At 38.2% G+C, this 15,614-nt stretch overlaps 1 protein-coding gene across 2 annotated transcripts in view; it reads left to right on the top strand.

The window, feature by feature from the left end:
* The first annotated feature begins 3,277 nt into the window (after positions 1–3,277).
* The window catches only part of LOC145769999 (ATP-dependent RNA helicase homolog DQX1-like), a 39,679-nt gene continuing 27,342 nt past the window's right edge, over positions 3,278–15,614 (top strand). For both annotated transcript variants that reach the window (XM_082581574.1, XM_082581575.1), the window contains exons 1-3: positions 3,278–3,480; positions 14,090–14,451; positions 14,537–14,641. In XM_082581574.1, coding sequence (XP_082437700.1) covers positions 3,399–3,480; positions 14,090–14,451; positions 14,537–14,641 — 549 coding nt within the window. In that variant the 5' untranslated portion in view covers positions 3,278–3,398. The remainder of the gene's footprint in view (positions 3,481–14,089; positions 14,452–14,536; positions 14,642–15,614) is intronic.

Consider the following 15,614-nt stretch of genomic DNA (forward strand, 5'->3'; position numbering starts at 1 on the left):
CATTCTAATCCATGATATTGTTTCATCTTTACCTCAATCTCCGATGATTTGCGCTTCTTTACCTTTGTTTTATGCTATCACAATCTGTGATACTGTTTCGTCTTTGGAAAAAAAGGCTTGGGATTGTTGGATGCTTAATCTTACCGCAATGTGTGGCTTATTTAACTCTCTGAATTTCTCAAGCTCACCTAGTTCTATAAATGACATACAAAAGTATGTCATAGCTCTTTATGGCAATGGTCCTAGTATCACGGATGTAGACGAATGCCGTTATATGATGTTTACCAATGGTTGCACTATTGAAAAGCTGTCACCAACGTCAGCTGCTCTGATGCAGCATTCACACAGAGCGATATATGAAGCTGAAATACGGAAATCAAGCCTCGTAAATGTTCAGCAACTACCTTCTCCTTTAGCTTGGGGTTGGGAACATGATGATGCAAATCAGCTTGTTCCGTTTTATCAGTCTACTTGTGGCTCTCGATGTTCCTGTAAGAAAAAATCCTTAAAATGGGCAAGTTTTTGTTCATGCGTGTACGAAACATGCGATTCGACCACAAAATATCCAATCCTCTCTGATGTTTCATCTTCAATCCACATTGACGTTTCATCTCCAATCCACACTGATCATTCAAGAAATGCTTTTGACTTTCTAAACTCCATCTTGTAACTTGAAAAAACTTGTCGTACGAATTTTTTTAATATCAATTACGTATGGGAGGAATTTAACATCGAAAACCAACAGCAAACGACCAAAATAGGTTAAAAAAGCAAAAAATATATGTGATGACGTCATAATGACGTCATCAATCAAATTATTCTGTGTTTATTTTGTCTCACTTATTTGTATGTGCTTTTTAAGTTAAAATATACAAAAATCAAATATGTAATTGCACAAAAATGACGTAAAAAGAGCTGAAACGTGATTTCTGGGGAAATCCCCGATTTGGGGGTGATCACGTGACCCAAAAAGTTGCGGCACCCACTAAAATCAAAGTTGGGTTGATCAACTGCAAAAATATGCAAAAAAACAACGTGTAACACGTTTAGCCTAAAGATTCCTCTAAGAGCCTGCACTACTACTTTTAAGAGCCATCACTAAACATAGGGGCCCACCAGGGGCGTATATTCAGGGTGTTCAAGGTGTGCACTGAACACCCCAAGAAATTCAGAAAAAAAGAAAACTTCCATCGGTTGTCGATGTTCTTTACTTTCATGATATTCTAACATCTTGCTGCATGCTGATTGCTTTCTTTTCAATTGCAAAACTCGTCCCCTTCTAATTTTAATACTCCAACATTTGAGGTCATTGCCTTTAATTTTTTTATCAATTTCTGTGAAACTTTTAATATTCGCCTGCAAGCTATGTTCAGAGCTCAAAGGCATCAATTTGTTTCTCCATTTGGGAAAAGTAGGGTGCTATGGGTCAGTTGGTAGTAGCCAATAGTCCAGCCTTGTTTGGCGTATTGGAATATGTCGCAAATAGCGTTACGTCACCACAGATGTATTGAAATACAACAATTTCTTTTGTTATCCAAACACTGCTTACAACAGTCCTTGGTGAAGTCGTATCCGGATTGTGACGTCACATTCGATCTGGTCTGATTTGAAGTGCCACCTAACCGTTCAATAATGAAGCGACGACAAAAGTTAAACATTAAACAAAGAATCGCGATGGAGTCACAATGGCAGCGACCAATGTTGGCAACGTTTAAAGTCATTGTTTATCCACCCGCGCAGACGTGAAGGCTGTGTTGAAGCTTCTAGTTTTAGCTAGTTATTAAAATGAAAGATGTTTCTTTTCAAAGTGAATGCTGTTGTTTATGCTCCAAGATCCTAATGATTTGAAGATGCTGTAAGCTGCATTGGTTAGGCTTACTTCAAAAAGACACGTAGGCTACTTGTTATAACAAAATCTAGCTTCTCACATAAATTGAAGAGCTGACTTAACATTTGACGAATAATATGTTGCAGTGGTTAGTGTCAAAATTTACTGTAGATCAAAAGTTATGAACAGAAACCAAAAGTGATGCAGTTCCAGTTGGCTTAGCTTCGAACCATAACGGAGGAACGGGAAAGATAAAGTGTTCAAAGAGGAAACGGCTACGTCTGTAATTACCAAAGCGATGACGAAGTGGTGCATTCAATTTGATTTACATTGCTGTAACGTTGAATCAATGTCATTTAGTAAACGCGCAAGGTCAATTAGAATGGATGAGATGCTTGAACATAGGCTACTAACAACGGGAAAGTAAGCTTAGGCTATTGTAAGCCTTGTTTCCACCATGCTGACTGTTTCACAACCAAACGTGTATGCCTAATTCTTCTTGGGTAGTTTGTCTTAAGATTGTTTGTTTTAGATATGAGCAGATCCAGGTGGGGTAGCCTACTTGGTCACGTTCAGGGCCGTGTGAGCACTATCTTGGTTTCCTGTCGAAAGCCACTAGTGGGCCCCTATGTTTAGTGATGGCTCTTATAAGTAGGACAAGAAAGCGTTAAGTTATGGTCGCAAACTCTTTCAATAAACGGAAAAAATTACATTTATAAACACTAAACAGTCAACAACTCTAATGATTTTTGAAATAAAAAGTAAAAATGCCTTGTTATCGATGTTGCTGGTTATGGTTATGGATATTGCTGGTTGTGGATGTTGCTGGTTATGGGTGTTGCTGGTTATGGATGTTGCTGGTTATGGATGTTGCTGCTTGTGGATGTTACTGGTTGTGCAAGTTGCTGGTTGTAGATGTTGCTGGTTGTAGATGTTGCTGGTTATGGATGTTGCTGGTTATGGATGTTGCTGGTTATGAATTTTGCTGGTTGTGGAAGTTGAGAAGTTATTTTCATTTTTCTTTTCCATGAAAAAATTTTCTTCTGGAAAATTGGAGCGTGTTAAAAACAGGGATCGATGTTCTTGCAAACTTTCTGGGACGATATTACGGTATAAATATAAACTATACAAGAGCTCACTGTGCAATTGTGCATGCATGTTGGAATGGCAAACCATCTTCGAATTAATTCGGTCTTGTTAGTTTTACGTTGTTTAAATGTTGATGAGATATTGCTGATATCATAATTAGTGGACGGCATTCGGTTTGTTTTCCCTCGAGATGATTCGCATGACGTCAGAGCATTAGCTTGTGAAGCTTTTATCTGCAACTCCTAAAGAGTTTAGCAGTTGAGCGTTTTCCAGTTGAGCAACTTCATGAATTTCTGTTCAAAAGTGCAATAAGGTTTCTTTTCCCAGACTTTTATCTAAAATGTTTATTTCAGGCGCATAAGTAAACAGGAAACGTTTTTACAAAAAAAACAAGTTTCTACAAAAATTGATTTAAAACTCCTTACGTCATCAAAAGTTTACCTAATCCATCATGACGCATACTTTTAATGCTTGACTTGACATGGAATCACATGATGAAAACCTTCTGCATGATTGGTCGTTGGATAATGATGTCACAGACTTTCATAACGACATAAGCTCAGGTATTGCATTATTGGTGATTGTATAAATCTGAAATTAAATCATAGAAATGTTTTAAACTCGCCTACCATGTGACTTATGAAAGCGCTGCGTTGCTATCACAGGAAATTTTTTCATGGTAATAAACAGTTTGTTTCATTTTGAATCTCTTTATCTCAGTATAATGAAGTCATTTTTATTTTTTCTTTCACCCAAAGAAAAGCCGTTTTGAGCGTTTATGTTTTTGGCAGCCACTCTAGCACAGCAAGTTTTGTAAAAGCTCAGTAAACATCGAACCAATCAGAAGTTATAAGTAAAACAAGATAAACACTTCTGATAGCAAGTGAACGTTTCGTCGTCGACGAAAAGAGGGTTTGGGTTAAGAAAGTAGAATAGTTATTTCGGTGTCGTAAGTTCGATTCTCACACCTGCCATATCCATGTTTTCGTCTGCACAGGAGTAACCAAACCAAACAGAAATCAATTTTCTGGCTGTGTGCTAAAAGGGTCACAATGATGGTAGCCACTTAAACATTTTCTGATTGGTTGGCAGTGTCCTCGCTGTCATTGGGATCTCACTGGGAATTGATCTGTTTAAGTGGCCACCGAATCATATTGTGGCCTAGTCAAAGCAATGAACACGAGACGTGATATGCTAATTTCCCGAAGCCACAGCAAAGTTTGACGTACACCCGTACATCTTGAAGCACGCCAGGGCTCCTTCTTTGTATACAAATAGCCAGAGATGGGCAAAATCACTAGTTGTGGTGATCTTGAAAATCAAGATCACATTTTAGATACTTGAAAAAATTAAGTTTTTGATCAATGATGTTGCAAAAAATATAAAAAATTCTATAGGCAGCCTAGTTAATGGAAGATGGTAATGGTATTGCTAACTGTTGCTTTTAACTACTCGTTTTCAGGCCTGAAACATGTAAGAAGTAAGTGACTGGTGCTATTAGGCCTATCAATATTGTTGTTGTAGTTTGAGTAGAATCGCGACGTCACAGCCAGGGCCGGATTTACACCATGAGAAGCCCTAGGCTATTCCATTTGTGAGGCCCCTCCCTATTTTTGAGCTTAGAATTTCTCTCTAAACAACATCACATGTCATTGCTTAATGTTAAAAATGTGAGTGCATTAAACTCTTCGTTCTTTTCATTTTCCACATTCATCATCATCATCATCATCAGCCGGTCATGCCACTGCTGGCAGATGGCCTCCACATATGTTTCCACACCATTCTTTCTTTCGCTGTTCTCATCCAGGTGGTGCTAATCTTTTCTTCTGTGTTATCTCGCCGTCTTCTTTTTGATCTCCCTCTAGTTCTTCTTGCATATCTTGGTGTCTATTCTGTAGTTATCTTGGCCCATCTGTTGTCTGTCATTCTTGCTACATGTCCGCCCATTGCCACTTTAGGTTTGAGGGCGATATTACGATATTTCGATACGATACGATATTTTTTCGGCAGCGATATTTATTCACAAAGCTCCGATTTTATCGTTTATAAATGTACTGAAATTATAGCAACATTTTCGCATGCGCAGTGACACAGACATCGCATGCGCAGACAACTCAGTGTGTGTGCATTTAATTATTTACGCATTGCGAGCAGTCTTTGTGATTACGCAATCCTGCTTATTGATTCCCACGTGTTGCGTTGTTGCGAAGGATGAAGTCCGGTAAATACGATAGGAAACTTGCAAGCTGACTGAATTTACGTAGCATAGCGTAGCGGCCGTAGCATAGTGTAGCGGCCATAGCATAGTGTAGCGGCGTAGCCTACCGTAGCGGCCGTAGCCTACCGTAGCTACAGCTAGGTAGATACTTTATTTTGTTTTGCTACTCACAGCTGCATCTCTATTTTGCATCAAAAACTATCAACAAGGATAGCTGCATCTGTACATGGTGGCGAGCTAATGCACTAACTTTTCCTACACTTGCAAAAGTTGCAAGAAAACTTCTGTGCATTCAAGCCACCAGTGTTAGTAGTGAAAGGGTGTTTTCACTTAGTGGCTCAATTGTTTCCAAGAAGAGATCGTGCCTAAAACCTTGCAATGTCAACATGCTGACATTTTTGTCCAAAAATCTTTAGTTTGCGACAGTTAAATCGCAGCAATTGTTTGCAATAAATGTTCTTCATTTCAGTACCATAGTGCTCAGTATGTTTTTCATGCAGTTATAGAAAGCCGTGCTTTGCGATTCGCCGTAAAATATCGAAACTTAGATAATATCGTTTTATTTTTGGTAATATCGTATCGAAATTATTTTACCAATATCGCTCAGCTCTAGGTTTGTTGCTGTTTCTATGACATCTTTGATACAATTTTGTTTCTGATGACTACATTTCTAATCTTGTCTTTCTATTTATACTTAATAATATTCTTTCCATGTTCCTTTGCGCTGCTGCCAGTTTTCTTGTTTGTTGTTTTGTGAGTGACCATGTTTCTGGTCCGTATGTTAATGTTGGCAATATCACTGCGTCCATGATTTTTCGTTTTAGGCTAATTAGAATGTTCTTGCTCTAAAAAGTGATATATGTTGACCAAATCTTCTCCAGCCTGATGTTATCCTTTGGGTGATTTCAGTTTCGATGTCGTTTCCTGGTGTTATCATTTTCCCTACATATTTGTATTGATCAACCTCCTCTATCTTTTCTCCATCTATCAAAATACCCGTCCTTGATTGTTTCCTTGCTATCTCGTTGCACATTATTTTTGTCTTTTTCTTGTTCATCTTCATTCCGTCTTGTTTCCCTTCTCGATTCAGTTCTTCAAGCAATTGTTGAAGAGTATATTCTGACTGTGCAAAAAGGATGATGTCATCTGCAAATCTGAGATTGCTCAGCAGTTGTCCATTAATGACAAGTCCAGTCTCAGATTTCAGCCTCTTGAATATCTCTTCAACTGCAGCTGTAAACATAACAGGTGAAAGAGTGTCACCTTGGCGCACCCCTTTCTGAATCTTTATTTTATCACTTAGTTTCTCTGTTCTGATTTGTGTATGTATTTTTGATAATGTTTACTATTTTATCTGATATACCATAAATTTGAATTGCATTAAAAACAGAGGAGTGCTTGATGGAATCAAATGCCTTCTCATAATCAACAAATGCCATAAATATGGGAAGTTGGTATTCATTCATCTTCTCTAAGATCTGCACAACTGCATGCAGGTGATCAATGCAAGAGAATCCTTCTCTGTAAGCTGCTTGTTCAGGGGGTTGGTTTTCATTTAGACTGCTGCTTATTCTGTTCTTGATGATTTTCATAAATAGTTTGTAAATATGAGAGAGTAGGCTAATGGGGCGATAGTTTGCAAGGTCGTTCTTGTTTCCTTTTTTAAAGAGAAAAGTAATTAGGCTATAGCATTCTTCCATTGTTCTGGCACTTTTTCGGTTTCGATCACGTTGTTAAATAAGTCACAAAACTGTTCGAGTAGAATATCCCCCCTGCTTTGACCATCTCTATTAGTATGTGGTCTTCTCCGGGTGCATTTCCATTTTTCGTCTGTTTGACTGCTTTTTCAACTTCGCTTTTCAGAATTGAAGGAAGTTGTTCGACTGGATTTGTACAAATGAAAATGTGGAAGTTCATCAGTAAGTTTCGGGTCAACATCTTCCGGATACGCATCTTTTAAAAGTTCTACGCCTCGTACAATTTCTACCTTAATTGCTTTCAGATTAGCAAGAAAGAGGAACATTTCTGCAATGTCACTGTACACATCTGCTCTTCTTCTTAAATTGGCTTCAAGTGCGTCGAGCATAGGGATAAAGGAATTTATTTTAAACCTTTCGTTTGAAGAGAGTTCACTTAAAGCGTCAGGTGCATTTCTTTGTCTCCTAGTGACAGCTCTGTAGTTAATATTCGGCAAGGTTGCTTTTGCTTGCTGATCAAACTCGTTAAACTCATCTCAATTTCGCTTAGAACGTCTACAAGTGAACTGTACAATTCGGCACGAGTACTTAATAAAAATTCAGATTTCTGAAGGGCTTTGCTAACCCTGTGAAAACGACCTAGCACTCTGGACCAAAAATGCAACATAAACACAAATTCCAATTTTTCCATTTTTTGCAAAAGGTTGTTAGCATGAAGTCTGGTATCACCCTTCTCACTTACGTTGGAGTGCAAATAACTGAGAGAATTGGTGATGACACTGTAACTTTCCAAAATATCTTCCGTGGCTTTTGCATGTGCATCCCACCTAGTATCCGACAAATGTTTTGGCACTTTTGATTGAGGTTGCAAAAATGATTTTAGTACTGCCCACCTCTTTGTGGAAGCTGAAAAAAGGTGTAAATTTCATTGATGATGCCAAAACAGTTCACTGATTCAAGACAGCAATCAACAGCTGAGCGGCCTACCAAATTTAAGGAGTGACCTGCGCATGGAATAAATTTTGCAAATTTCTTTCTTTCTAGGATTTTTGCTGCATACCGATGTACCTACCAGCCATGTTTTGCAGCATTGTCATAAGACTGCCCTCAGCATTTATTAAAACCAAGCTGAAGCTCAGTAGTGAGATATTTATGCACTAAATCTGCCATGCCTACCCCAGAGTGATCTTTCAGCTCAAGGAAAGTTATAAATCTCTCACTTGGTAAACCGTTTACAGGAGACACGTATCTGATAATCAAAGTTAACTGATCGGTATGTGAAATATCGGGAGTAGAATCCACAGAAGAGCAAAAATATCCCGATTTTTTAAATGTGATAACTTAATTGCATAATTATATAAATAGGCTGAAATATCCCGATGGTAGGATATTAACTTGTCAAGTTTTTAAAAGAATTACAAACTTCGAAACCAAATTTCGAAGCCCTGGACGTTGAGGCCCTAGGCATCAGCCTGCCTAGCCTATTGGTAAATCCGGCCCTGGTCACACCCAAGGCCGAGGTAATTTAATGCAGGGTTTCCCAAACTGTGGTCCGCGTACCACTGGTGGTCCGCGACGACTGCCCAGGTGGTCCGTGGCGATAAGACTAGAAATTAGAAAGTCACACATATACGTTGTACAGTAGGCTACGTACCCTGTCAAAGATAATTGCCGCAGTTCTTTACAACTTAACCCTTTAAGGACCATTAATTTTCCCGACAAATTTTTTAGGTAGAATTTGTTTGTTTACACTTCATATGTCATATAAAAAACTTCTATCAAAAAAAAATTAAAAAAATATTTCATATGCCGGAGATATCGCATGGGACATATATGTCCCATCGGTCCTCAACGGTAATTTTTTATCCGCAATACTTAAACATTGGTTTTTTAATTTTTGCTCTTACAGTGACTAAAAAACATGGCTAAAAACACAATAGACAGAAGTTTTACAAAACAAATTCTTCTGTTTCATATGCAGGCTTTGTATTATATGGTATTGCAGTGGATGTCTACCACTACCAACTTGAAGTAGCCTACCACCTACAGCATTTACTGCAAAAGAAGTAACTTTTAGGATGCGTACCGTACTACTATGTATGCAAATTTTTGTAATTTCACAAAACAACAAAACAGAACATTGTAATACACAATGAAGAACATTTAGGGTCTAACAGTGTATCATCGAAAGCTATTGTAACATGCACTTACACTTGATGGTACATTATGAAACAGTCCCTGCCATTCACATTGCAAAGGAAAATATTGCACTCTTCACATTTATTGTTTCTCCTGTTTTCCAACTTTTTAGTTGTGCACAGTAGGCCTAGACTAGACAATTGACAGTCTGGGCCTACAGGTGTACCAGTAGGCCTAGACTTCTTCCATGTGAACAAAATGGGATCTTGAACATTCTCTTGTCAGTGACTGGCTTTCATTGACATCATTGAAGAATGGTCTACCACATGTGGTTCAGCTTGAGATGTGTGACCAGCTGAACTTGTTTTAGAGGTTCAATAACAACCTCAATTGGACAATCACCACCATTGTTGACAACATTTTTAAAATCATCTTAAAAGAAGGCAATATCTTCTTCATCAAGCACCAAAACATCTTCATCATCGCTATCATCGCAATACTGAAGTTGACTAATCGATTCTTCATCCAAATGAAACATTTTTGTACGAGCAATAGATAGCATTTTAGCAGTTAGCTGTTGTGTATGCAATTATGTATAATAAATTTCTGAAATAAATTGCAAAATATAGATACGGTACTGAATGAAGCTGAAATATATATACTTGAAATAGGCTAAATCATATGAAAGATAAGCACATTATTGGCCAACAGCATAAGAACAGCTTTGTAAACTGCTTTAGACTACCCTGGAATATACAGATAGCCTATTCTTGACAAAACATAGTGTGTGCAACTGTGCAAGGGCAGAACTTTTAGCATGTAACTGTACAAACTTTAGTGGGCTATTTGGGCAAATGCACTGATTAAAGGTGTGCAGAGAATTGAACTTGTGGATGTATGAGATACTTTTTTGCATTGATAATGCTTGCTAGTTATTTGCAGATTAGCAGCTTAAAATAGTGAATAGGCCTAATTTAGCTGTTAATGTTTTTTATTCAAAAAATGATCATCTTCAACAGTCTGCAGAACTTTCAGTTAGCCTAACGATTGTGTTTCTATCCTGGAATACAGCGAATACACAGTCTCTAAAGAAACATAAAAAATTACCCTTGAGGACCGATGGGACACATATGTCCCATGCAAACAAAATCTCCTTTCATGCCATAATATTCGCTCCTATCCTAATTCTAACTGGCATACAACAACAAAGAGGTCTTACAGATCACATTGCAGCCAAAAATTTTTTTTTAAATGACATGAAAATTTCTCAATTACGTCACTAAAATAATGCACTTGTAACCTCAACTTTTCACTGTTTTCAAACTAAAATAACACCAAGAAAAATGATTCAGAGTTTCCAATTTTTATATTTATTTTGAAGGATAAACATCTAATACTATGTTAGGGTATCAGCAGTCGCAATTTTTTTAAAGTTAACTGCAGGGTGATCGGTTAAGTGCATGGGACACATGTGTCCCAGCGGTCCTCAAAGGGTTAAATGATTTCGAAAGCTTTTGCTATCCAGTATCGTAAATCTTACTTGTTGCACCTTCGTTGCAGTTAAAAAGTTGTTTACGAAAAATTCTCGTATTCAGCATTCTCATTTAACTTGCTGGAGTGAGGTGGTGTGGTATGGGTATGTTTTGAGAAGGGATGAAGATGATGTTTTGAGAAGAGCGCTGGAGTTGCCAGTGGAGGGTCGTAGAAAACAAGGAAGACCCAAGAAAGCGTGGAAAAGGCAAGTTGAGGAGGAAAGCAGCAAGGTGGGCTTGACAAGAGAGGACGCGTTAGACAGATTGATGTGGAGGCAGGGTGTGAAGGCGATTGCGGCACTTGGAGGTGAATCCGGCCACCCTCGGTAACGGGGACATCACTGGATTAAAACTGGACTACTAGTAAAACTTGCAGCATGCGTATTTGAACTGCGAGAGGAGCTTTTAGTTTTCCTGCAAGCGCACAATGCTGACTTGGCTAAACTAGTAGCCGATGAAATTTGGCTCGGGAAACTTGCATACCTGGCAGGCATTCTTAACCTTCTAAACCAATTGAACTTGTCACTTCAGGGAAGAGATGCGAACATTTTACTTACTCAAAGCAAAATAACAGCATTCATAAAGTAACTCAACATATGGAAAACAAGGATAAATGATAATGTTGTGGATATGTTTCCTGTTCTGTGTGACTACATTACCAACAAACCCCTAATTAATACAGAGTTAATTTTCTCTGACGTTACACAACATTTGGAATCATTTGGAATTGCTTTCTGCACATTTCAAGAAGTACTTTTCAAAAGAGACATATGAGAATTTTGACTGGATTTTATACCCTTTTGTTGTTACAAAAACTGATTTGTCAGGACGCGAAGAAGAAGAATTAGCCGAATTATCATCTGATCGAACTTTAATGCTTAGTTTCTATCAAACAGCTATTGCATTTTTCTGGTTGAGTGTTGTGGAGGAATACCCATTGCTATCTCAAAAGGCAACTAAAATGTTATTGCCTTTTTCCACGACCTACATGTGTGAGACATCATTTTCAGCTCTTACCAACATGAAGACAAAATACAGGTCCAGACTTTCCGTGGACCCTGACTTACGAGTTTGCTTTTCACAAATAACTCCGAGAATTGATGACAGATGCAATAAGAAGCAATCCCATCCGTCCCATTGATGTTGTCAGTTTTTTAAATAAACAAAATTCGGTTTTATTCATTTTTACCTTTGTATTGGGATTGAGGAGTCCGCGAATAAACAGATTCACAAATAGTGGTCCGTGGCCCGAAAAAGTTTGGGAAACCCTGATCTAATGCACTGAAAAAGTCACTAAATTTTGAATTAGTCTGATGATTTTAATTTAAAAAAATTATTATTCACCAAATGTTTGTCTGGTTCATATGGGAAGCTTTCATTCATTTTACTATGAATTTTCAACTTTCACTGGATTATATCAATGTTTATTGCACCATTTCACCATTTACCCGTCTGGCAACCTTGATACTGTTGTCGGCGATCAAAAATATTCAGAGGTTTGCTGTTATATAAACCGCTCCAAACAATAATACAAATGCTAGAAGTTACAAAAAAGAGACAGCATATGTTTTCACATAGAGTCTAGTTTTTTTAGCACTTCATTCTAAATTTTCCAGCATTTAAAATTGGGTCAAAGAAAGCAAATAACTTTTCAGAATTCATAAAACAAAATTGTGAAAAAGTTGAATCATATTTGTTTATTATACTTCAAGATAAAGTATGACTAACACATATACCTTTGTAAATTTTAAAATGGCAACACTGACCAAATTAGATTGAAACTTCAAATCGACTTTTCTTGGACGCATATCATATCAACATTCGCTTGATGTTAGTAGCCTAATTGCCACTAACTATTTTGTGCAGAACGAGATCTAAAAACATTCTTCTATCTAGTAAATAAACTTCAGTTTTAAAGTGATCTTGATCTTATTGTTCTTCAAGATCAAGATCACACACAAAAAAGTTATCTTAGATCAACATCACTCGTGATCTTCAAGATCAACATCACTCGTGATCTTCAAGATCAACATCACTCGTGATCTTCAAGATCAAGATCCTTCGTGATCTTCAAGATCAAGATCATTCGTGATCTTCAAGATCAACATCATTTGTGATCTTCAAGATCAACATCATTCGTGATCTTCAAGATCAAGATCATTCGTGATCTTCAAGTTCAAAATCACTCGTGATCTTCAAGATCAACATCACTCGTGATCTTCAAGATCAACATCACTCGTGATCTTCAAGATCAAGATCATTCGTGATCTTCAAGATCAAAATCACTCGTAATCTTCAAGATAAACATCATTCGTGATCTTCAAGATCAAGATCATTCGTTATCTTCAAGACCAAAATCATGCCCATCTCTGCACATTGCCAGAACAGATGTTAAAAATCTTGTTTACCTGATATTCTTTCAATTACTTGCAAAAACTACATAGAATGTCTCACGTGGCTGTTTGTTGATGAATCAATGTCATCAATTCATATTTAAAATGGTGGCCCTCGATGCTGCTTTTATTGCACCAGAGAGATGGGTTTTAAAGATTCTTAATTAAGCCTGGAGCATGAAGCCTGAAGCAGGTTGCATGAAGTATGACGCCTGAAGCATGTTGCCAATACTTTCAAGCAGACAATGCTTCCTGCTTCTCATAATTTGATGGGCGTTGTCATGTGCCGTGGGCTGATTGCCGTTCATGACTTGAGGTTATACGATGAACATTGGTAGGGTTGTGTTTCCTGGTAGGGCTAGGCCCACACAGTTCGTTATGCAATAAATTCGAGGCGTGCATTACTTTGATTTGTCAGAACATAAACTTTGCAGCAAATTAAACATTCTTTGATATCATTCTGATAACTTTGGATGTATTGTTATAGTGGAATAGTCAGTAGCAAGATAATGGATACGATGTTTACTAACGTGGATGCACACTGCATTTTGACACACACCCGCATTGAAAAAACAGAAAGGACAAAAACATTTCACTCCCTCCTTTAAAAACATTGGCTCTTTTAGTTCACATACACACACCTACTGTTGCCTACTCGTTTGTCAATTTTGATTGTACTCGTTTAGAATCCGTCGGACGACAGACATACACTCACAGAGAGAGAGAAAGTGCGAGAAAAAATTGAAAGAAAAGAGAGAGAAAGGAGAGAAAAAAGAGAGCTTTACACATATACATCCCGAAACACGTAATATCAGCTTCTCTGCCTTCACCAATTTTAATTGTTCATAACGCTTGTTTTTTAATTATAATTGTTGTACGAAATCCGCGTTTACATTTTTGTTTATTTGTGATGCGGCAACTTATTTCAACAAAGCGTTTGTTCGCAAGTGCTACCTTTGTACGTAACAATGTCTTTGTTTATAAAAGCAACAAACAAACATAATTGTTTGAACTCCATTTTGATATTTTTGGCTATCTGAGTTCTCTTATTTTTGTTGTGAATTTGCCTTGCAGGCTATTGGGTTACAAGGAAGATTTTCTAAATGATTGATGCAACGTTTTAGCCTTAATGTAGTGAACAGTATGTAGGCCCACCATCACTCATCAAGTTGTTATTGACATCGATATTTTAGATGCCGTGAAACACAATGGATTTGAAGACAGCGATGATGACAACCAACAAAATTTCATAGAACAATTCACCACCGAAACAAAGATCAGCTCGGACAATGCCTTGGTGCAATCGCGGCTGGACATTGAGTCTTTCAGTGATGACATAAACGACAACGAAGCGGAAGACGACAAACTCTCCGTAACAGAAAGTATTGAAGTAAATCCCTTTGATGACCTGCCATACTCGAGCATGTACCATCAGCTCTTGCACAAACGACGCCGTCTACCGGTTTGGCAAGCAAAAGATGATTTCGTATTAGCGGCGGAAGAGAGTTCTATAGTCTTAGTCACGGGGAAAGCCGGCAGTGGTAAAAGCACGCAGGTAAAGCTCCATGTGATCTATGTGCATGTTGGCATCTGCATAGACAAACTTTGAAATGGCAACTTGAGTTTATTTATATTTTCAGATCCCTCAGTGGTGCGTTCAGTTGGCGAAAGAAAGTAACTTTCAAGATGGGACTGTAGTTTGCTCACAGCCATCTGCGCATGCGGCCATGTCGCTAGCCATCCAGGTACAGCAGCTGCAGTATTGACCGGATATGCCCAACTACAGTGACGTCAGGATGCTGTGATAATCCTGTTAGACTATTATAGAAAACTGTGTTGATGACAGTGGCTACAATTTAATAAAAATTTAAATCGAAACTTATTAATAACTCCATTAAACACTGCTTCAATGACTCATTACAGTGTTTGTTGGTTCAGAGGGCCACAAATAATAGACTATAGCATTTCCGCAACAGCGTGGTTTCAAGCTACTAAAATTCACTTTGTGTGCTTGTACATTGTGAAGATAATTTAGGCCTGGTACCAATGAGATGCTGTGCGCTCCAAGCAACCCATCTCTAGGAACACAGTGAACACACAACACATCTCTAAGAACACAGTGAACACACAACACATCTCTAAGAAGACAACACTGCCTTGAAGGAAAGTTGAATGCGGTCACGTGAGTAAAATCATATGCAGAATTGTCCAAACAGGGTTGAATGCAATCGCAAAAGTGTTTGTTTCACTTCCTGAGTCTTCAATCCAAACAAGCTTCTGTTAAGCAGTATAGTCCTGTTACTCAACGTATGAGCAGTAGCGTTGGTGGCCATGGGGTACTTTTGGACACGGGCCTGGGATGGTTTTAGGGGCCCATAATCTTTCCGAAAGGCCGGAAACTTGAAGAAACCAGCGTGTATTCTTTGGATACAGCGTGTATTCTTTGATGTGTCTTGATTTGGAACCCAAAAATATTATTGGTACCGGGCCCAAATTGTCCTCAGTATGAGCTCAGGCCCAAACTGTCCTCTCAACAATCCTCAGTATGAGCTCAGGCACAAATTGTCCTCTCAACAGTCCTCAGTATGAGCTCAGGCCCAAACTGTCCTCTCAACAGTCCTCAGTATGAGCTCAGGCTCAAACTGTCCTCTCAACAGTCCTCAGTATGAGCTCAGGCCCAAACTGTCGTCTCAACAGTCCTCAGTATGAGCTCAGGCC

This window comes from Aplidium turbinatum, chromosome 5 (assembly GCF_918807975.1).
Source record: "Aplidium turbinatum chromosome 5, kaAplTurb1.1, whole genome shotgun sequence".
In the NCBI taxonomy this organism is placed as follows: domain Eukaryota; kingdom Metazoa; phylum Chordata; class Ascidiacea; order Aplousobranchia; family Polyclinidae; genus Aplidium; species Aplidium turbinatum.